At 43.1% G+C, this 21,390-nt stretch overlaps 1 protein-coding gene across 1 annotated transcript in view; it reads left to right on the top strand.

Moving 5' to 3' along the window:
• The window catches only part of GUSB (glucuronidase beta), a 77,789-nt gene that overhangs the window by 37,734 nt on the left and 18,665 nt on the right, over positions 1-21,390 (top strand). The window contains exons 5-8 of the mRNA XM_077296375.1: positions 8,127-8,314; positions 8,847-8,999; positions 16,245-16,423; positions 17,542-17,688. Coding sequence (XP_077152490.1) covers positions 8,127-8,314; positions 8,847-8,999; positions 16,245-16,423; positions 17,542-17,688 — 667 coding nt within the window. The remainder of the gene's footprint in view (positions 1-8,126; positions 8,315-8,846; positions 9,000-16,244; positions 16,424-17,541; positions 17,689-21,390) is intronic.

Genomic DNA, 21,390 nt, shown 5'->3' with positions numbered 1-21,390 from the left:
GCCACCTCTGTAGGGGAGGGAGGAGGCAACACGAGCCTTTGCGTGGTTCTTGGTTGGCTCTGGCTGCTCCTGCTGCGGCTAGAGCCCCGACGTGTACTTGTTGTTTGTACTGGAGCAGCCAGAGCCTCAGTGCGTGTCCTCTTGCTTTTGTGCTTTCTTTTCCTTTTCTTTCCACGATCGGTATTAGCTCCCCCAGAATGATGGCTGCGGGAGGATGAGGGCCTGGCAGGAGCAGGAGTCGGCGGCACACTGCTATGGTGCCTGTGGTGGCGTCGCTCGGCACTTGGACCAGGGTGGGGTGGCTGGAGTGGCTCTGCAGCAGTAGTCGGAGTCACGCTAGCCAGCGACGGCACTACGGGCAGTGTCGCTGACTGCATGACCCGAGCCTGCTGCAGAGCCCTCACGTAGGCATTGTTGCAGGATTGCATCACCGAAATCTGGAGTTCCGGCGTAAGGTGTTCCACCATGCCCTTACCAATAGTACTTAAAAAATGTTTTGCCGGATTCGAGAGCTCGGCTTCCATATTTTCAAGGCGTCGTTCGATACTGGACAGACGAGTGTCCATTTTATCGCTCAACGCCTTGAAACAGTTCTGGAAAACCGTGCTCAAATGCAAAAATTCGGGCATGGCTGGCCTGTCCGAGGCCCGCTGGCGCTGTCGGGAATTCCCAAACGAAGGTGCGCCAGAGGCCTCGTGCAGGGGAACACCTGATGGACCGGCTGCCGGTTCTCCAGATGGTGGTGCAAGCCTGCTGTCGCTGTGGGAGGGCTGTGACGGGTCAGATGGCGATTCATGAAGGTCCGCTCCTGCGGGGCGAGCTCGCTCGAGGGTGCTGCTGTGTGTCCTGTGAAAAGATAAGGAAAGAATTAGCCTTCAATTAATGAACTATCACATACGCCAACTCCTGTAATAAAATTAACATTACATGACACATCAATACATTACAATCCCCTGTCTCTCAGGGTACCGTCACACAGTGCAATTTTGATCGCTACGACGGCACGATCCGTGACGTCGCAGCGATCGTATGATTATCGCTCCAGCGTCGTAGACTGCGGTCACACGTTGCAATCACGGCGCTGGAGCGATGCCGAAGTCCCCGGGTAACCAGGGTAAACATCGGGTAACTAAGCGCAGGGCCGCGCTTAGTAACCCGATGTTTACCGTGGTTACCAGCGTAAAAGTAAAAAAAAAACAAACAGTACATACTCACCATCTGATGTCCGTCCGGTCCCTTGCCGTCCGCTTCCTGCTCTGACAGATCCGGCCGTACAGTGAGAGCAGAGTGCAGCGGTGACGTCACCGCTGTGATCTGCTCTCACTTTCCGGCTGGCAGACAGTCAGAGCGGGAAGCGGACGGCAAGGGACCGTACGGACATCAGATGGTGAGCATGTACGGTTTTTTTTTTTTTTACTTTTACGCTGGTAACCACGGTAAACATCGGGTTACTAAGCGCGGCCCTGCGCTTAGTTACCCGATGTTTACCCTGGTTACCAGCGAACGCATCGCTGGATCGCTGTCACACACAACGATCCAGCGATGTCAGCGGGTGATCAAGCGACGAAAGAAAGTTCCAAACGATCTGCTACGACGTACGATTCTCAGCAGGGTCCCTGATCGCTGCTGCGTGTCAGACACTGCGATATCGTAACGATATCACTAGAACGTCACGAATCGTACCGTCGTAGCGATCAAAATTGCACTGTGTGACGGTACCCTCAGTCTGTGTGGCCTATAATAAATTGCTGATTGTTATCGCCAGCTGACCATTAGGGCTGACGATAACAATCATGGACATACCTACGGCAGAAAATGACTGGTCATTCCCGCTGCCAAAGCCAATGCATACCTCTGTCATCGTTTTCAAAAAATTTTTTTAAAAAAATCTTTCTTGATGCTGCCTATGCTGCCAAATTAGTAAAAAATTTAAAGTCAAGAAAAACATTTAAAAAAAAAAAAAAAAAAAAATCACTTTGCTGATCTGATCGCAGGAACGGCCATGACGTTAGGATCATGTGATCCAGACGTCATCATTATTCCTGCGATCAGAACTACCCTGACTCAGAACGTAACCTGTCATGGACTACAATGACTCACGCCTAACCAAAAAAATTACTAATGGGCTATATACCATTACACTAGGGTAAAAGGATGGCCAAAATGCTACGATGACTACATGGATGGCCAATACACTATGTTCCTTTGGAAATATACTATGTGGATACGTGGCTAGAACGTGTACTATGTGGCTGCGATATAGTGGCCTGGCAATATACTATGTGGATGCACAATGTACGTGGCTGGGCAATGTACTATGTGGCTGTGCAATATGCTATGTGTCTGGGCAATGTACAATGTGGCTGTGCAATATGCTATGTGTCTGGGCAATGTACAATGTGGCTGTGCAATATGGTATGTTGACAAAATACTTACTGTCGGCGGCCAAGGACCGGTCTTAAGAACTCTAGTGCCCTGTTATATTTATAGGGCACCGACTTGGACGCAGCAGCACCACTCCGAGCTTGCTCCTCCGCAGCATGGATCCCCTTATTGAAACGGTCCTTCATGGATCGCCATCTGGTCCTCAACTTTTTCACTGTGAATGTAAAGACAAAAAAATGGTTACATATTTAGCATTTTAAAAGGATAAAACAACCGTGTGCGATGCAAAGTTTAGGCGTTGATCGCATCACACACGGTTGTGTTTATCCTGGCAAGATGGGTCATAGCAGCGTATCTGCAATACTCACTAAAGTTGCCTTTGGCCTTCGCTGAGGCACTGTCAAAGCCATCCCACAGCGACTTTGCCACCTCTGCCCACAAACGCCTCGACACCACCTGGTCCATGTGCCGAGGGTCACGGCTGTCCCACAACGGGCCACGCTCCTGGATGCTGGAGATCAGGAGGTCCACATCAATACTGTCTCCTTGGGCCCGTTGTGAAACCTAGAAAAATTAGAAAACAAATAGGTTACAAATATGCAAATAATAACAACCACCAGTACCTGGCATGATAGGTACCTTTGCCCTATCCTTTGCCATTTGATGTATGTATATTGATGTTTTCTACACCTGTGTTTTGGAATGTTTGTGTGCAGGGAGTTCAACTTTATTTTACCTTCCCCCAATACTTGCTGCCCTGAAAATCTATAATGTAATTAAAGGCCCCGTCTCACATAGCGATTTACCAACGATCACGACCAGCGATACTACCTGGCCGTGATCGTTGGTAAGTCGTTGTGTGGTTGCTGGGGAGCTGTCACACAGACCGCTCTCTCCAGCGACCAACGATCAGGGGAACGACTTCGGCATCGTTGAAACTGTCTTCAACGATGCCGAAGTCCCCCTGCAGCACCCGGGTAACCAGGGTAAACATCGGGTTACTAAGCGCGGCCCTGCGCTTAGTAACCCGATGTTTACCCTGGTTACCAGTGAAGACATCGCTGGATCGGTGTCACACACACCGATTCAGCGATGTCAGCGGGGCCTCAACGACCAAAAATTGGCCCAGGCCATTCCAACACGACCAGCGATCTCACAGCAGGGGCCTGATCGCTGGTACGTGTCACACATAGCGAGATCGCTACTGAGGTCGCTGTTGCGTCACAAAACTTGTGACTCAGCAGCGATCTCGCTAGCGATCTCGCTATGTGTGACGGGGGCCTAAGCTTAGTAAACATCCCTAGTGAAAGCAGGATGCTCCTCAAATGTAATGTTCCTCACAGCAGGATGCTACTGAAAAAAAAAAGATAAAAAAAAAAAAATACTCACTCGCCGGCCTGACGCCACATCTTGGCCCCGATCTCTCTGCTCCCGCTGACTGCCTTCCCCCTCACTTGAAGAAGCCTGGAAAAATTGTATACAAAAATTATTGTCAATGCTACAAATGGCAGCGAATAGTAAGCAAATGGACATAATTACTCACCGCACTCCCCCGCGCCAATTGGCTATGCTCAGAAGAACTTGGCATTGTTGCAAGTTTGTTCTGCAATGAAAAAATGAGCAAAAAATCACATCCAATGCCACATACAATAAAATAGGCCCAAAACATTAAAACAACCACAATTGACTGTTGACTGATAGGACAATGAAAACTCAAAAAGCGACACCACAACGCCATACATTGCAAGAGAATACAATCGAAGAAACAATACAAGAATAGACCCAAACAAAATTAAGCAAAAATAGACACCTATGTAAAAATTTCTAAAGCTACAAAATTCTAAAAAAAAAACTTACAGGAAAAAAAAAGGCACAATGAAATAGCAAACTAATGAACGCCATAATTTACAATTACAACAAGACATGATCCAAAACAACGCCATCTGGTGACATCCACCGAAATACATCAGAAAAAGGCGCTAAATAACATTCTAGATAATAAGCAATAAACATTACGGGACAACCGCTGTTACAATATACAGCAACCCAAAAGATAAAACATAGTCAAATAGAAAAGAAAACACAATAAATTAAAAAAAAAAAGGCCACCAACTAAAAAAAAAAAATAAATAAAGGCCATACTACACACTTGTCAATGGAAACATTCAAGAAAGGAGATACATACGGAAGCCATAGGGAAAACGACGTTAAACCATCATAGTTAAAACCAAAAAAAAAAAAAGGGAAAATACAATTGAAAATAGAATGGCATATAGCAGCCCAGAACAATACAATACAAATGAAACATCATAAATGTAGCCCCCCCACCAGCACGAAAAGACACTCAAGTAAAGCAAAAAAACGGACAACAGCATAATAAAACACAGCAAGACATGAGCCAAGAAAACGCCATACGGATACCCCCAACAATAGAAACCAGAAAAAGACATGCACCATAAATTTAACAAGAAAAAATCAGCCAAAAAAAAGACATTGAACAACCGCATGACACCAGAAAAAGCCAAAACCAATCCAAAACCAAGCAAGGCCGAAGACAAGAAACGCCATCATATAACGCCAGAAGTACATCAAAACCAGATTAAAAAAACACAATTTTTCACTAACAACCCACAGTGCCATAACCGTACAATAGCACAGACCAAACATTGCACAAATTAAATCAAAATCAAAAAATAAAACACAGAATAAAAAATATGCAAAGAGAAATATATACTTACAGGTTGTGAAAGCAGGTTTCTCCTCAGTGACTTGTCTTGTCTGATAGCCTTGTGAAAGACAATGCCAAACCCCTTTTTTTCTCTCTATATATAGTGGGTTTTTTTTGTCTAGACAAAGTCTAGACAATGTTTTGCATTTTTTAGTGGAAACCGCATGCGTCGTACAACGCACCACGACGCAAGTACTTGCGTCGTCTGCGTTGTCAATACAAGTCAATGGGAAAAAAGGCGCATCGACGACGCAAACACGACGCATGCGTTTTTTACAAAGTCTGCGCCGCCCAAAAAATGCAACATGTTGCGTTTGCCGCGCCCTGACAGGTGCGCCCTAACGCCGCATGCGGCGTACAACGCACCAAAACGCATGACAACGCATGTACATGCGGCGCCATGCGGCCCCAATGTTAATGATAGGGCCGCACGCCGCATGCGTTTTGGTGCGGCGACGACGCTGCGGCGCACACCGCAAATGTGAACGTAGCCTTAGGATAAAATAAAATCCAATTAAGAATCTCAGAAATGTTTATATGTGTAGAATAAAAACAAAATGACTAATATTAGAATTGTTCAGGGAGTGACACAGAATCTGCCTCTGAAGCAGAACTGTCTTCAGCCAGTGACGACAACTCCTTCCTCCATGAGATCCCACAGCCTGATGATAAGTGGAGTCAGTCATCACTGCTGAAATATCACAGGCAGGGCCAAGTTCCGCAGTCGCCCCATCGCTGAGGTATCCCGACAATTCCTTTTCCCTCACTTATGAGCTTCCTTCTGACAATTCATTCACTCCAAGCATGTCAAATATAGTGTCAAATTCTATAACATGTGCGAGCACACAGTGAAGTACACCTCCACCTTTCTAATTTACGATGGTAAAGACCTCCAAATAAACCCTCTAAACTGCTCCCAGACAGTTGGTATCCTGGGTAAAATTGTCTGGGAACTAGTAATGTCATTTCTGCATCAAAGGTATCGCATGTATACTGAAAACTATGACAAGATTATCTCCCCATAATTATAAAAATCACTCCATGCGGCAAATACAGGGGCCTGTGGGACAGTCATAAACAAAACAAGTAGCTTTTCCATCACAGTTGGTGTTCGGCCGTTTGGAAAAAGGGGTGTCATTCTCGCTTGCAGGTGACCAACTTTTTGAAGTGGGATGACTGAAAAGACATCTACATGCTGACCACGCTGCATATGGACACTGATCGCAGCTTCAAGTCACCTAAGAGACTACTTAAAGTAATAAAACAAAATGTTTTTCCAAACTGTTACAAAACTACACATTTGGGATCACTGTATTCATAAAAGACCGATCCATCCAAATATAATATACTAGATGGCAGCCCGATTCTAAAGAATCGGGAGTCTAGAATCCATATATACTTTATTTATTCAAATGTAAGAATAATACAATTAATAAATAATAGTAAGAAAGAACAAAAAATGGCTGCACTCACCAGCTCTTGACAATTCTTGACAGTACGGCACATTTCTGATTGGTCGCTCGCGGCAGGCGGCAACCAATCAGAAAAGTGCCGCGCACCACGAAGGCATATATCTTTGTCCACCCTGAGCGGGTGTAGGACGCTGGTGACGTCACTTATCTCCGGACATTATCTCCGGACAAAGCCACGGAAGTTGGCACAAATTGCCGGAAGTAGTATTCTAGGCAATTATATATTAGATTTTAATGTTATCAGTGTTTACCTTTGAACGTTTATATTGTATTGTTCTGTCACCAGCCATGTGTACGATTATCGGCCGAAAGCCTCTCTGGAACCAATAATCACCCCATGTAAAGGTATCTTTATAAGTTAAAGATTCAGAATACTATGACTTTTATCATATCCTGAACAGTCAAGTTTTTTATGAACCGTTAAGGTTTTCTGGTTGAAGTAAAAAAAACTCTGAGTGTTTACAGTTTGAAACCATAAAATGTTGAAAAATTATGTCATTCTTGAGTATATCACTCAATGGTGCTCATAAACGTGTCAAATTTGATCTATAATATACTTTAATATACGTTACTTTAATCTTTAATATACTTAAGAACAGGGCCCCAGACATCACACAGGGGGTCTGAAACACCGCACAGTGGTCCAAAATATCGCTGTGCTCTGCCTGGGGCCCCATATGCTGCCTGGGGCCCCTGTGCTCTGCCTGGGGCCCCATATGCTGCCTGGGGCCCCTGTGCTCTGCCTGGGGCCCCTGTGCTCTGCCTGGGGCCCCATATGCTGCCTGGGGCCCCTGTGCTCTGCCTGGGGCCCCATATGCTGCCTGGGGCCCCTGTGCTCTGCCTGGGGCCACTGTGCTCTGCCTGGGGCCCCATAGTCTGCCTGGGGCCCCTGTGCTCTGCCTGGGACCACTGTGCTCTGCCTGGGGCCCCATATGCTGCCTGGGGCCCCTGTGCTCTGCCTGGGGCCACTGTGCTCTGCCTGGGGCCCCATATGCTGCCTGGGGCCCCTGTGCTCTGCCTGGGTGTAGGACACTGGTGACGTCACTTATCTCCGGACATTAGCTCCGGACATTATCTCCGGACATTACCTCCGGACAAAGCCACGGAAGTTGGCACAAATTGCAGGAAGTAGTATTCTAGGCAATTATATATTAGATAATATGATCCGTAAGCGGTGTAACAAAAAGAAAATGCCAGAATTACATGGGTTTTTTTTGACTGTTGCAACATTGAAATAACAGGTGATCAAAACATCGTATCTACCCCAAAATTGTATCCGTAAAAACATCAGCTTAGGGCGCAAAAAATAAACTATCATACTGACCTATATCCTGAAAATTGAAAGTGTTATGGGTCTTGGAAAATGGCTACACAAGCAAAGGGCCCAAATTTCCAAAAAAATTTTTCACTTAAAAAACGGAATAGCAGAAATGAAAAATCACCTGGTCATGAATAGTTTCTGGACGTTTGGTTTCAGTAGAGTTCTACTACTCAGAACACCTCTAATCATTACATGTTTCTTTTTTCTTATTTTTTGACAGGATTTGTAAGGTATCAAGTATCTGTAGTTGGCTCAGAATATTACTCAGTAGCTGTTACCTTGCGTTGTAAATTTGATCAAGTGGTAGCCACGGCACAGGGGGCTATAGGAGAGCTGAAAGTGGCCAATGCAAATTTCTGGTGGCCGTATTTAATGGATGAAAACCCTGGATATCTCTATTCGCTTGAGGTAAGGTAGACCCCTACAAATTTATATTTTCTTCAGGCATTGTCAAGTATACGAAATGCTACGTATCGGTGACCTCTACAACACTCCACTGTTTAGACTTTTTTTTTTGTGCTGGGTCATAGGAGCCGGGCTATGAAAATGTCAGTGCTAGAATCATCTTAGGACGCGTGGCTACGAGACCTTACGATGGCCATACTTTTCCCAGACAGTAGAGCACAGCATACTACACTATTTTCCAGTATTTTTTATGGAAGCTATAAATGTCTTAGTCACATACTAAGCTTTCAGGAGTACTATAAAGCCCGCCATACACATGATATGGCTGCTTGCGTATGGGGCCATAAGCGTGCCTCAGTAAATGCATATATGCTCATTAAAGCGCTATAATATTCATGGCAACTATAGCTTTGTCTCTTACCTCTGAACACTTACATCTCAGCCATTTTGTCAGACCATAAGTGTGTATTATTGATATTTTAGGGTGCCGTATTTCTTTTTATAAAAGATGTTTCAAAGAAATTGTTAATTTTAGGTGAAAATAAATGTGAATACACAAAGTGGGGTGTATGAGGATGTTTATACTTTACCTGTTGGCATAAGAACAATCCAAGTGTCCGCTCAGCAATTCCTCATCAATGGGAAACCTTTCTACTTCCATGGAGTAAACAAGCATGAAGACTATGATGTAAGTAAGCAAAGTCATTGACTAATTGGAATAGTGTACTCGACTATGTTAAATTTGTATTTAAGAAAAAATATATATTTACAATGGAAAATTCAGTTTAATTAAATTTCTTAGTATAATACGTGACTGAGAAGGCTTTGTCTGTGTACAATAAAGACTTCCTTTAAGCATCTTGAGAGATCCTTCGCTCTAATGCTATAGGATGGATCTGTACATTTAAGAGCACCTGCAACTTTTGTTCGATAATGGATATATACAGTATTGTGCAAAGGTTTTAGACATTTGTGAAAAAATGATGCAAAGTAAGAATATTTTCAAACATATAGAAGTGTCACTTATCAGAATGCAAAGTGAATGAACAAAAGAGAAATCTGAATCAAATCAATATTTGATGTGCCCACTCTTTGCCTTCAAAACAACATTAGTTATTCTAGTTCCACTTGTACAAAGTCAGGAAAATTGTAGGATTATAATCCATGCATGAGTAACACATTTTTATCAAAAGGGTGATAATGATCAGCATTTTCATATAGGTTTAAACACAGTTATTAACTGAAACAGAAATAATTGTGTAGGAGGCGTAAAATTAGGTGAACAATAGACAAACTCTGCTGCATAGGTGAGTTTCTGGAAGACAGCTTAATGTCACAGGTCATGGCACCATGGCAAAACTGAGCACAGACACAAGGTAGTTATACTGCATTGACAAGGTCTCTTCCAGGCAAATATTGCAAACCAGACCGGGGGGTTTCAGGATATGCTGTTCAAGCTTTTTTTGAAAAAGCACCAGGAAAAGGTACACAGTGGTCTACCACAGACATATCATCATACTTCCCTTCAATATTAAAGTATATTCAGAAGTGCCATCAATTCAGAACTGGCAAGAACCGTGGGACCCAGCTACACCCATCTACTGTTCAGAGAATTCTGGCCAAAAGTCATCATTGAAGTATTTCAGCCCAAAACCATACCTTTGACATAGAAGCAAGGCCAAGATAATCAAGTATGCACAAAAATATAGGAACCAGGATTCAGAAAAATGGCAACAGGTCCTCTGGACTGAGCAGTCGAAATGTGAAATATTTGGCCGTAGCAGAAGAGAGTTTGTTTGTTTTCCAAATAACTGGGGGCGTTACAATAATAAGTGGTTGCAAGCAATAGTGAAGCATGAGGGAGCTTCCTTGCAAATTTTGTGCTGCATTTCAGCAAATGAAGTTGGAGTTTAGATAAGGATTAATGGTGTAGTACTGAGAAATACAGGCAGAAGCTTTTCCGACATGCAATACTAAAAAAGAGCCATCTAATTGGCTCCAAATGTATTCTGCAGGACAAGGATGCATAAGAACAAGAAGTCCTGGAAGAGATTGTGTCCCCGCAGAGCATTGATATCAACATTGAGTCTCTGTGGGATTACATGAAGAAACAGAATGATCTGTGCAAGCCTACATCCACAGAAGATCTGTGGTTAGTTCTCCATAATGTTTGGTACAACCTCCCTGCTGAGTTCCTTCAGAAACTTTGTGAAATTGTACCTAGAAGAATTGATGAATTGAGGTTGATTTGAAGGCATAGGGTGCTCACACCAAATATAGGTTTGATTTAGATGTCTCTTTTGTTCATTCACTTGGCTTTTTTTCTTTGCTAAAAATAAAGTTAGCTTTTTTTTTTTTTTTTTGAAGCATTCTTTTTTTTTTTTTCCCATACATGCCTAAAACACTTACACAGTACTGTATACGTCATAATTGCACATGTACAACCTCTGTATCAGTGCGATTCGTTATCGGAGCCGTGCTGATATACATAGTTGAGCTCCTGCTAGAACTGCGCGGATTGCTAAGAACACCTAACCTCTCATATGCCATGGTCAAAGTGACAGCAGCAGAGGGGTGTGAATGAGCGAGTGCATCCTCCCATCAGAACACTCGCACTCCTCACCATCATTCATGGGATGCCAATGGGTTTGTCCAACACATGAATTAGTAAAATTTAAATCTTGGAAAAAGAACCAATAATAATAATAATAATAATAATAATAATTTTATTTATATAGCGCCAACATATTCCGCAGCGCTTTACAACTTATAGAGGGGACTTATACAGACAACAGACATTACAGCATAACAGAAATCACAGTTCAAAACAGATACCAGGAGGAATGAGGGCCCTGCTGCTCGCAAGCTTACAATCTATGAGGAAAAGGGGAGACACAAGAGGTGGATGGTAACAATTGCTTTAGTTATTTGGACCAGCCATAGTGTAAGGCTCGGGTGTTCATGTAAAGCTGCATGAACCAGTTAACTGCCTAAGTATGTAACAGTACAGACACAGAGGCTATTAACTGCATAAAGTGTATGAGAACATGATGGAGGAACGTGATTATGTTGTTGTTTTTTATTAATAGGCCACACAGGGATAATTAGGTTAATGCGTTGAGGCGGTAGGCCAGTCTGAACAAATGAGTTTTTAGGGCACGCTTAAAACTGTGGGGATTGGGGATTAATTGTATTAACCTAGGTAGTGCATTCCAAAGAATCGGCGCCGCACATGTAAAGTCTTGGAGACGGGAGTGGGAGGTTCTGATTATTGAGGATGCTAACCTGAGGTCATTAGCAGAGCGGAGGGCACGGGTAGGTTGGTAGACTGAGACCAGAGAGGAGATGTAGGGTGGTGCTGAGCCATGGAGTGCTTTGTGGATGAGGGTAGTAGTTTTGTACTGGATTCTGGATTGGATGGGTAGCCAGTGTAATGACTGGCACAAGGTAGAGGCATCGGTGTAACGGTTGGCGAGGAATATGATCCTGGCAGCAGCATTCAGGACAGATTGGAGCGGGGAGAGTCTGGTAAAAGGTAGGCCAATTAGTAGAGAGTTACAATAGTCCAGACGAGAATGAATAAGTGAGACAGTAAGAGTTTTTGCAGAGTCGAAAGTAAGAAAAGGGCGAATTCTGGAAATGTTTTTGAGATGCAGATAAGAAGAGCGAGCCAGTGATCGGATGTGGGGGGTGAATGAAAGCTCGGAATCAAGGATGACTCCAAGGCAGCGGGCATGTTGCTTTGGAGTAATGGTGGAACCACACACGGAGATGGCAATGTCGGGCAAAGGTAGGTTTGTAGAGGGAGAGAACACGAGGAGTTCAGTTTTTGACAGGTTCAGTTTCAGATAGAGGGAGGACATGATGTTAGAGATAGCGGTAAGACAATCACTGGTGTTTTCTAAAAAGGTCGGCGTGATAACAGGAGAAGAGGTATATAATTGGGTGTCGTCAGCATAGAGATGGTACTGGAAACCAAATCTACTGATTGTTTGTCCAATAGGGGCAGTATACAAAGAGAAGAGGAGGGGGCCTAGGACTGATCCTTGAGGAACCCCAACAGTAAGGGGAAGGTGAGAGGAGGAGGAACCAGCAAAACAAACAGTGAAGGATCGGCCAGAGAGATAGGAGGAGAACCAAGAGAGAACGGTGTCCTTGAGGCCGATGGAGCGGAGCATAGTGAGGAGGAGCTGATGATCCACAGTGTCGAATGCTGCGGAGAGATCCAAGAGAATTAGCATGGAATAGTGACCATTAGATTTAGCTGTTAGTAGGTCATTAGAGACTTTAGTGAGGGCAGTTTCAGTAGAGTGTAAAGAGCGGAAACCAGATTGAAGAGGGTCGAGAAGAGAATTATCTGAGAGATAGCGGGTAAGACGGGAGTGGACCAGGCGTTCCAGGAGTTTAGAGATGAAGGGAAGATTAGAGACAGGTCTATAATTAGCGGCACAATTTTGATCGAGGGAGGGCTTTTTAAGTAGTGGATGTATGATGGCATGCTTAAATGAGGAGGGAAAAATACCGGAAGTGAGGGAAAGGTTGAATATTTTTGTTAGGTGAGAGGTGACAGCCGGGGAAAGGGACTGGAGGAGATGCGACGGAATGGGGTCGCTGGTGCAAGTGGTCGGGCGAGAAGATGCAAGGAGCCTGCTTACTTCTTCTTCTGTAACTGGTTCAAAGTCAGAGAGTGAACTAGATGCAGTGGGGGAGGGAGGACAGTGCTTGGTATGAAGAGATTGGGAAATGATTTCCTGTCGAATGTGGTCAATTTTTTCTTTGAAGTAATTGGCCAGATCGTCAGCGTGGAGATCTGTGGTTGGGGCCTGCTCTCTTGGGTTGAGTAGGGACCGGAAAGTGTCAGAGACGTTTAGGGTTATTGGACAGCGAGGTGATGAGGGTGTTGAAATAGGTTTGTTTGGAGAGGTGAAGGGCAGAGTTGTATGTTTTTAACATGAACTTATAATGGATGAAATCTTCGGGCAGATTAGATTTTCTCCACAGACGTTCGGCGCACCTGGAGCACCACTGCAGGAAACGTGTTTGCAGCGTGTGCCACGGTTGTCGCCGTCTGTGCCGAGTTGTTCTATGTATAGGAGGTGCAGCTTCTTCCAGGGCACTTTGCAGGGTTTCATTGTAATGCTTCAGAGCAGAATCAGGACAAGAGATGGAGGAGATTGGGGCCAATGAAGACTGCAAGTTCTTCATAAGTTTCTGGGTGTTAATGGCCTGTATGTTTCTATAAGTGTGGAAAGTGGGGATGACCTGAGCGGGATGGCAGTTCTTGATAGAGAATGAAAGAAGGTTGTGGTCAGAGAGCGGGAGAGGGGAGTTTGTGAAATCATCCAGTGAGCAAAGCCGGGAGAAGACCAAATCAAGGGAGTTTCCATCATCATGTGTTGGAGAGTTAGTATGCTGCGAGAGGCCGAAAGAGGAGGTTAGAGATAAAAGGTGAGAAGCAGATGGGGAGAGGGGAGAAGCAATTGGGATATTGAAATCACCCATGATAAGGGTGGGGGTGTCACAGGAGAGAAAGTGTGGAAGCCAGGTGGCAAAATGATCCAGGAACTGGTGAGAGGGGCCGGGAGGACGATACACCACCGCCACTCGCATGGAGAAGGGGACGTAGAATCTGACAGCATGGACCTCAAAGGAAGGGAATACAAGTGAGGGTACTTGGGGGATAACTTGGAAGGTACATTTGGGTGAAAGGAGCAGACCAACGCCTCCACCTGCTCTGTTGTCTGATCTTGGGGTATGAGAAAAGTGTAGTCCACCAAATGAGAGAGCAGCAGCAGCGGTGGTGGTGTCTGACTGCTGGATCCAGGTTTCAGTAAGAGCCAGGAGATTAAGAGAGTTAGAAAGGAAGAAGTCATGAATGAAGGAGAGTTTATTACACACAGAGCGAGAATTCCAAAGAGCACAATTGAAAGAGACAGAAGGCATGCATGGAATATTAATAAGGTTAGAGGGGTTTCTGGGTGTAGCAATTGCGAGGTTTGACTGGCTATAACATGGGGGCCGGGGTTCGGAGAGATGTCTCCAGCAACTAGGAGAAGGAGGATAGAAAGAGTGAGCAGATGGTTAAGTGATTTGTGAGAGCGTCTCTTGTGTTGGATGGTGGGACTGAATGGATCTGTACTGTTAAGCAATGTGAACAGAGCATGAGTGCTATACATAGGAGAGGCCAGGACAGAGGGGCCAATATGGATGGAGTGTAAAGAGTTGATGCAAGGGCGGTGATTGTGTGTGAAAGCAGCAGCCATGATATAGATTATACAAATACATATGGTGAGTATTTGCTGTGTGCCAACTGAATAGGGAATAGATTTTGATTGTCTTACCTGTCTCCTGCCCTGTCTAACTGCCATGTTATAACTGCTGAATACTTAGAAAAAAAAGTACTTTGAAAAAAAAAAAAAATGTACACGAATAATAGTGCACGAATGCCCCCTGCATGAATGCTTCCCCAAGCTATATCTACATTTATAGGTGGCCAGCTCTTAGATCTCACTTTTTTTTTTTTTTTTTTTTTTTTTGGTCTTCCCCCCTCTCATTACCAATCAATCTAACTCAATTGAGACAGCAGGGCACAATAAATGTAGTGATCAGATAAACAAATGTCCAGGTCTACATGGATCATAAACCCCTTTGAAAAACAGTTATGCGAACTCTTGGCATAAGGACAAGCAATGGCATAACTGTGTTTTTTCTCCCCATAAATAAATATTAAAAGTTAAGTAATTACATATTTCTCAAAATAATTCCCCTGACAAGTACAAGTCAATCCAAAAACAAGCCCTCATATGGATACATCAATAAAAACAATATGACTTCTGGAGTGCTTCATTGAAAAATAGACCTTGTCCATAAAGGGTTCATTTAAAGCAACCCATGAGCAAATTTGTTCAACAAGTTACCTATTGCCCAAAGTGTCTCACAAATGCAACATATGCGAGAAACAAGTAATTAGGCGCACTGCCATATATACATTAAGAGTATACCGAGGGTGCAATGTCAGTAATAGAAACCAGTTTTAGCAAAAAAGGAAAGCATTACTGCAAAGAAAATTGCACACCATCCAATAATAAGAAACAAATATAATAAAATATAACAGACTGATTTTATTAACTCATCAAAGACACCACAAACAATTAAAACATAATTAAAAGTACAAACACCATCAAACAGGTAGTAGAGACCATAACTTAGACATAATTGTAACCCAAATTCAACCTAGTGGCTTATGAGGCGGTGTGCAGTCTACCTAATTGGACAATGTCATGAATGGCCCATATGAATACAGAGACACCTATACGCAAAAAAAGAGAAGTAGAAGGCCGTTTGTCCAAGGTGATATGAAGCTAGCTAGCCAACTAACATGTCTAACATAGACATAGGACACTTGAGAATAAGACCTAAGCCTTCACGATTTATTCAGTTCTCTGAATTTCCTTTTGTGGAAGGAACAATAAAGGGTCTGTTGGATACATAAAATGCTTTGTATTAATATCTGTTTTTAAACCCTAACCACTCTGGACATTTCTTTATTTTAAAATGCCTATACAGCCAATCCCTATATGTGTTTTCTTATTTCCTGTGACGTTTTGTTCTAGTCGTAGCATTCACTGGGGATTCTCAAATGGGGCTTCACCGGGAGGGTGGCTCTGCTGTTTGTTCTCCACAGCTTCTATCACCCCTCTGAAGCACGACATATAGGGAATTTTCAAATAAAGCAAACTACAAAAATGGTCAGGGTTTAAAAATGGATATTTACACAGGTCATTTTATGTATCGGACAGCCCCCTTTATAGTACAATAAAATATATATTCACACACACTATATTATTCATTTTCTTTAGTTTTTAACATAAATGTGTTAACTCTAAATAAACAATATAGCATTTATAAACCAACTGATCATTTGCTTTTCAAGATTAGAGGAAAAGGTCTGGACTGGTCTACAATCGTGAAGGATTTTAACCTGTTAAAATGGCTGGGAGCAAACTCATTCCGGACTAGTCATTACCCATATGCTGAAGAGATCATGGACCTGTGCGATAAATATGGTATTGTGGTCATCGATGAATGTCCAGGAGTGGGCATAAGACAGGCGTAAGGAACACTTATTGTAATTGTCTGCTTTTTTTTTTTTTTTGCAAAAAACTCTATAGAGAATAGAAGATCTTAAGATGAGCTTTTCTTCACGGGACTTTTTAGAAGGGTTTTCTAAGATCACAATATTGGTGGACTATCCTTAATAGGCAATTAAAGGGAACCTGTCACCCCCAAAATCAAAGATGAGCTAAGCCCACTGGCATCAGGGGCTTATCTACAGCATTCTGTAATGTGCAGCATTGTCCCATTGATGTATATAGGAAAATGCTTCATCCACTAACACTGCTTAGTAGATGCTTAGCAGATGCACACAAAGATGTTAACATTGGCTGCAGTTTAAACAAGTTTTAAAGTGGGGTAGAATCTAACATTTATTGGACAATGGTGGTGGAAGACATAAATACAAAAAACAACTATACCTACCTCGCATACTGGCGCTACTCCTCAGAACTCAGTACTTGTCTGCAGTCAGTCTCCTGGCATCAGCATAGGCAAGGGGTGTCACATAATCGTCTGAATCGTCTGCACATTTAGTCCAAACAGAAATATGTTCTGATGTGATGCCCCCATTGGATTTTGATGACAGGAGACTGGCGGGGGACACAATGCTGAGTGCGGAGGATTATATCGGGCTAGGAGGTAACTATAAGATTTTATTTTATTTTTTTTTAATTTCCTGGGCCCATTAAATTTAACTTTTGTAGTAGTGGACATGGACAACCCCTTTAAGATTAGTGATAATTTCTTAATGTGTGACACATGGAATCATTTAACATTTCCTCCTTTCCTTCTATAGCAATCTGTCATTTATTTTGCACATAAAGTTATTGCACCCCCTTACCATCACATGCGTAGCGCAATTGGTTCTAGAGCCTTAACGTGAAAGCTTTTTAAGTACAAAAATGCTTTGTAATATCTGATGTAGGCTGGAAGTGCTCGCATGCCACTGACCACTGTTTGGTCACACATTCCAGTGGTGTCCACAGTTCTGAATACATGTACTTGTCGGTTAGTATTAGCTATGCATATAGTATAAATATAAGCGTCAAGGGGTGGAACCGCCAAATGAATATTTCCTTTGATCTGTGCCTTGTTTTTCTTTGTGTTACTGTTAGAGAAAGTTTTGGAAACAAGTCTCTGCAACATCATTTAGTTGTCATGGAGGAACTTGTACAAAGAGATAAAAACCGACCTTCAGTGGTGATGTGGTCAGTCGCCAATGAGCCGGCCTCTCAGCTGCCTCCTGCAGGATATTATTTTAAGTAAGTGGGTAACCTTGCTGAATACAATAAAGCATCGTCCCATATATCATTATTACCATATTGGTACAAAATGGTAATATTCTGTCAAATTTATTTTCCCTGTATGTATCGCCATCATGGCCTTTTTACGATTTTGCTGATTTTCTGGTTAGCAGTAATTGGAAGTATACTACGTAATAACAAAAAAGAATATATATATATATATATATATATATATATATATATATATATTTTATACCGTATTTTTCGGACTATAAGACGCACCGGACTATAAGGCGCACCCAGGTTTTAGAGGTGGAAAATAGGGAAAAAAATATTTCAAGCGAAAAAAAATGTGGTAAAATATTTAATAACATAAATAACATACTATTATATGTGGTGTTGTTATATATAATAGTATGTTATTATGTTGGAAGCTGCGGGACCAGTGTGGTGTCTGTGAAGTACGATATGAAGACGCTGGAGGGTGAGTATAAGGGCTCATTTCCACATGCGAGGCACACGTCCGTATCTCGCATGTGGAAACCAAGCTCTGGCGCCGGCACTTTGGAGCGGAGCTGTGCAGCTCCATGTGTTCCTATGCGGCCGCACGCTCCGCTCTGGAGTCCTGGCTCCACAGCTTGGTTTCCACATGCGAGATACGGACGTGTGCCTCGCATGTGGAAATGAGCCCTAAGAATGGGTGCACAGGGCTTATAGTGAAAGCACCACTCCAGCACTGCAAAATAACACTGGAGTGCTGCTTTAAAATCCCATGGGAGAACTATAACTCCCAGCATGTCCTGCAGATCCTATGACATGCTGGGAGTTATAGTTCACCAAAGGAGTGGCAGAGTGCTTTATTGTGTTTTGTAAAGACTGACCTCTTAATTGTGGCAGCCAGCCACACTGTGGTGAGGTAAAAGCTGGAGCATCCCATGGCTGCACACACACAGAGCCCTCCCTGTTGTTGTTGCCTTTCCACAGCGCAGGACATAAGAGGAAGCTGCAGATTCTAGGTGGGAGTCTGAAGGACCTGTGATGATGTCAGATGAGGGAGGGCTCTGAGCTGCCATGTGATGCTCCAGCCCGCCCACTTCTGACATCACACAGGTCCTCCCTGTGCACCAGACAGCTCAGCGTCCAGCACAGGCAGGTATTCAGCGATCTCCTGGCCCCTGCTGCTGCCTCCTCCCCCGGACACACAGATTCTCCCCGGAATCAGCTGCTGGGGAAACTGTGTGTCGCTGCTTAAGTGCATCATTCATTTGCTGCTCCCGGCTCACCGCTCAGCTGATCGGTGGGCGTGGAGCCGCTAATGAATATTCACTGCACTTAATCAGCGGGGCCATGTGCTTTCCCCAGCAGCTGATTCCGGGCAGCGGGGACATCCTGAAGTGGGATAACAGTGCGATCCCACTCGCTGCTGCCCCCCTCCCCACATGCTATATCCGTACTATAAGACGCACCCACACTTTCCTCCCAAATTTGGAGGAAAAAAAGTGCGTCTTATAGTCCGAAAAATACGGTATATATATTCCTGGTCCTAAAGCATTGCTGGACAAGTACATTTTTGCCTTTTGTTGTCTAGGTGAACAACTCAAATGCAAGTCTGGAGTTTTTCCATTACAAAGTGGAGCAGATTGCCACTATATGATTTGCACTGGTGCAATGGTGTTTCAATGCAGATATTACTCTATAGCTGTCAGTGGTAATGCACTTTCACGTACACTAATAAAACCTGAATGATAAAAATTAAAACAAAAAAAAATACCATCCTTATGCCTGTACATTTTCTAAAATTGTCACCTGGCACATTGTAAAAATTACACCCTACACTTTCAGGCATCTTTATGCAATTTTGCATCAAAGCATATTTTGTTAAATGTTTGAACTTTTAGCCACAAAACCAGAATTTTTAAGCAGGATGAGCTGTATCACTTACTCCTAAACATAAAAGTTTAAGATGTATAGAAATGCCATATAGCTACTGTTAGTTACATTCCACATATTGTCATACGATCATCAGAGCTGAAGATCCCAATTGTTCTGCAATGCAGATTCAGTAAAAATTGGCAGGATTAGATAGAGGGTAGTTGAGAAATTGCTCATTTTCTCCTCCATTAGTTAAAATAAATAGTGGTAACACAAACAATTTGACTCCAGGGGTTCATCTACATGAGTATGCCATGTGGCTGTGGTGCCTGTACTTAGTACAAGGCTGATGTGATAGCTACACATCACAACTTCTGCTGTCTCCATGAGTAAGACTGCCGAATTCTGCCTGTCTGCGACACACACTATCTTTTCCTGTATGCCCACGTGATCACATGTATATGCACCCTTGACAATGGTCCAGGAAATTAAATGTCTCCCAGAAAATTATTGCAATCACCCATGTTTTGTGATACTCATCCTTTTTGTATATTCAAATAACACGAAACAAAAGGCAAATTGGACACAATTTCACACACAACCCCAAAAATGGGCTTAACAACATTGTTGGCACCCTCATCTAAATATTTGGTTGCATACCGCTTACACCTCTCTACTGGAATTTTGGACCACTCTTCTTTTGCAAACTGCTCCAGGTCTCATATTTGAAAGGTGTCTTCTCCCAAGAGCAATTTTAAGATCTTTCCACAGGTGTTCAATGGGATTTAGATCAGGACGTATTGCTGGCCACTTCAGACCTCTCCAGAGCTTTATTTCCATCCATTTGTGGGTGCTTCTTGAAATAAGTTTGGGGTCATAGTCCTGCTGGAAGACCCATGACTTAGGACAGACAGAAACCCAGCTTTCTGATACTAGGCACTACATTGAGACCAAAAATTCTTTGGTAATCTTAAGATTTCATGATGCCTTTCATATAGACAAAGCACCGAGTGCCAAAGACAGCAAAACAACCCTGAAAACATCTTTGAACCTCTGCTATATTTTACTGTAGGTACCATGCTTTTTTCTTTGAAAGCCTCATTCTGTTTTCTGTAAAAAGTAGAATGATGCGCTTTACCAAACAGTTCTATTTTGGTGACATCTGTCCACAAGATCCCAGAAGGATTTTGGTTTACGTACATTTTGGCATACTGCAGTCTAGATTTTTATGTTTATGTCTGAGTCAGCAATGGGGTCCTCCTGGGTCTCCTGTCATAGCATTTAATTTGTTTCAAATGTGGACAGATAGTTTACGGTGACACAGATGCACGAGTCTGCACGACAGCTTGAATTTCTTTTGATCTTGATTGAGGCTGCTTATCCACCATCATGTGTTGCAACCTTTCATCAATTTTTCTGCGCTGTCCACGTCCAGGGAGATTAGCTACAGTGCCATGGGTTGTAAACGTCTTGATTATGTTGCACACCATGAACAAAGGAACATCAAGATATCTGGAGATGGACTTGTAACCTTGAGATTGTTAGTATTTTTAAACAATTTTGGTTCTCAAGTCCTCAGATAGTTCTGTTATCCATGCTTAGTGTGACACACATCGACTCAATTATTTGCATTGTGTTTCTTCTGCTCCCCTTTTTATCTGGTTTCAGGTGATTTTTCATATTACCCACACCTATTACTTGCCACAGGTAAGTTTGAACAAGCATCACATGTTTGAAACAACGATGTTTACCCACAATTTTGGAAAAGTGCCAGCAATTTTGTCCTGCCCATTTCGGAGGTTTTGAGTGAAATTATGTCCAGTTTGCTTTTTCTTCTTTTTTTTTCTG

The sequence above is a fragment of the Ranitomeya variabilis genome, chromosome 3 (genome assembly GCF_051348905.1).
Source record: "Ranitomeya variabilis isolate aRanVar5 chromosome 3, aRanVar5.hap1, whole genome shotgun sequence".
NCBI lineage: Eukaryota > Metazoa > Chordata > Amphibia > Anura > Dendrobatidae > Ranitomeya > Ranitomeya variabilis.
The sequence above is the reverse complement of the archived record's forward strand: the minus strand, read 5'-3'. Positions and strand labels throughout refer to the sequence as shown.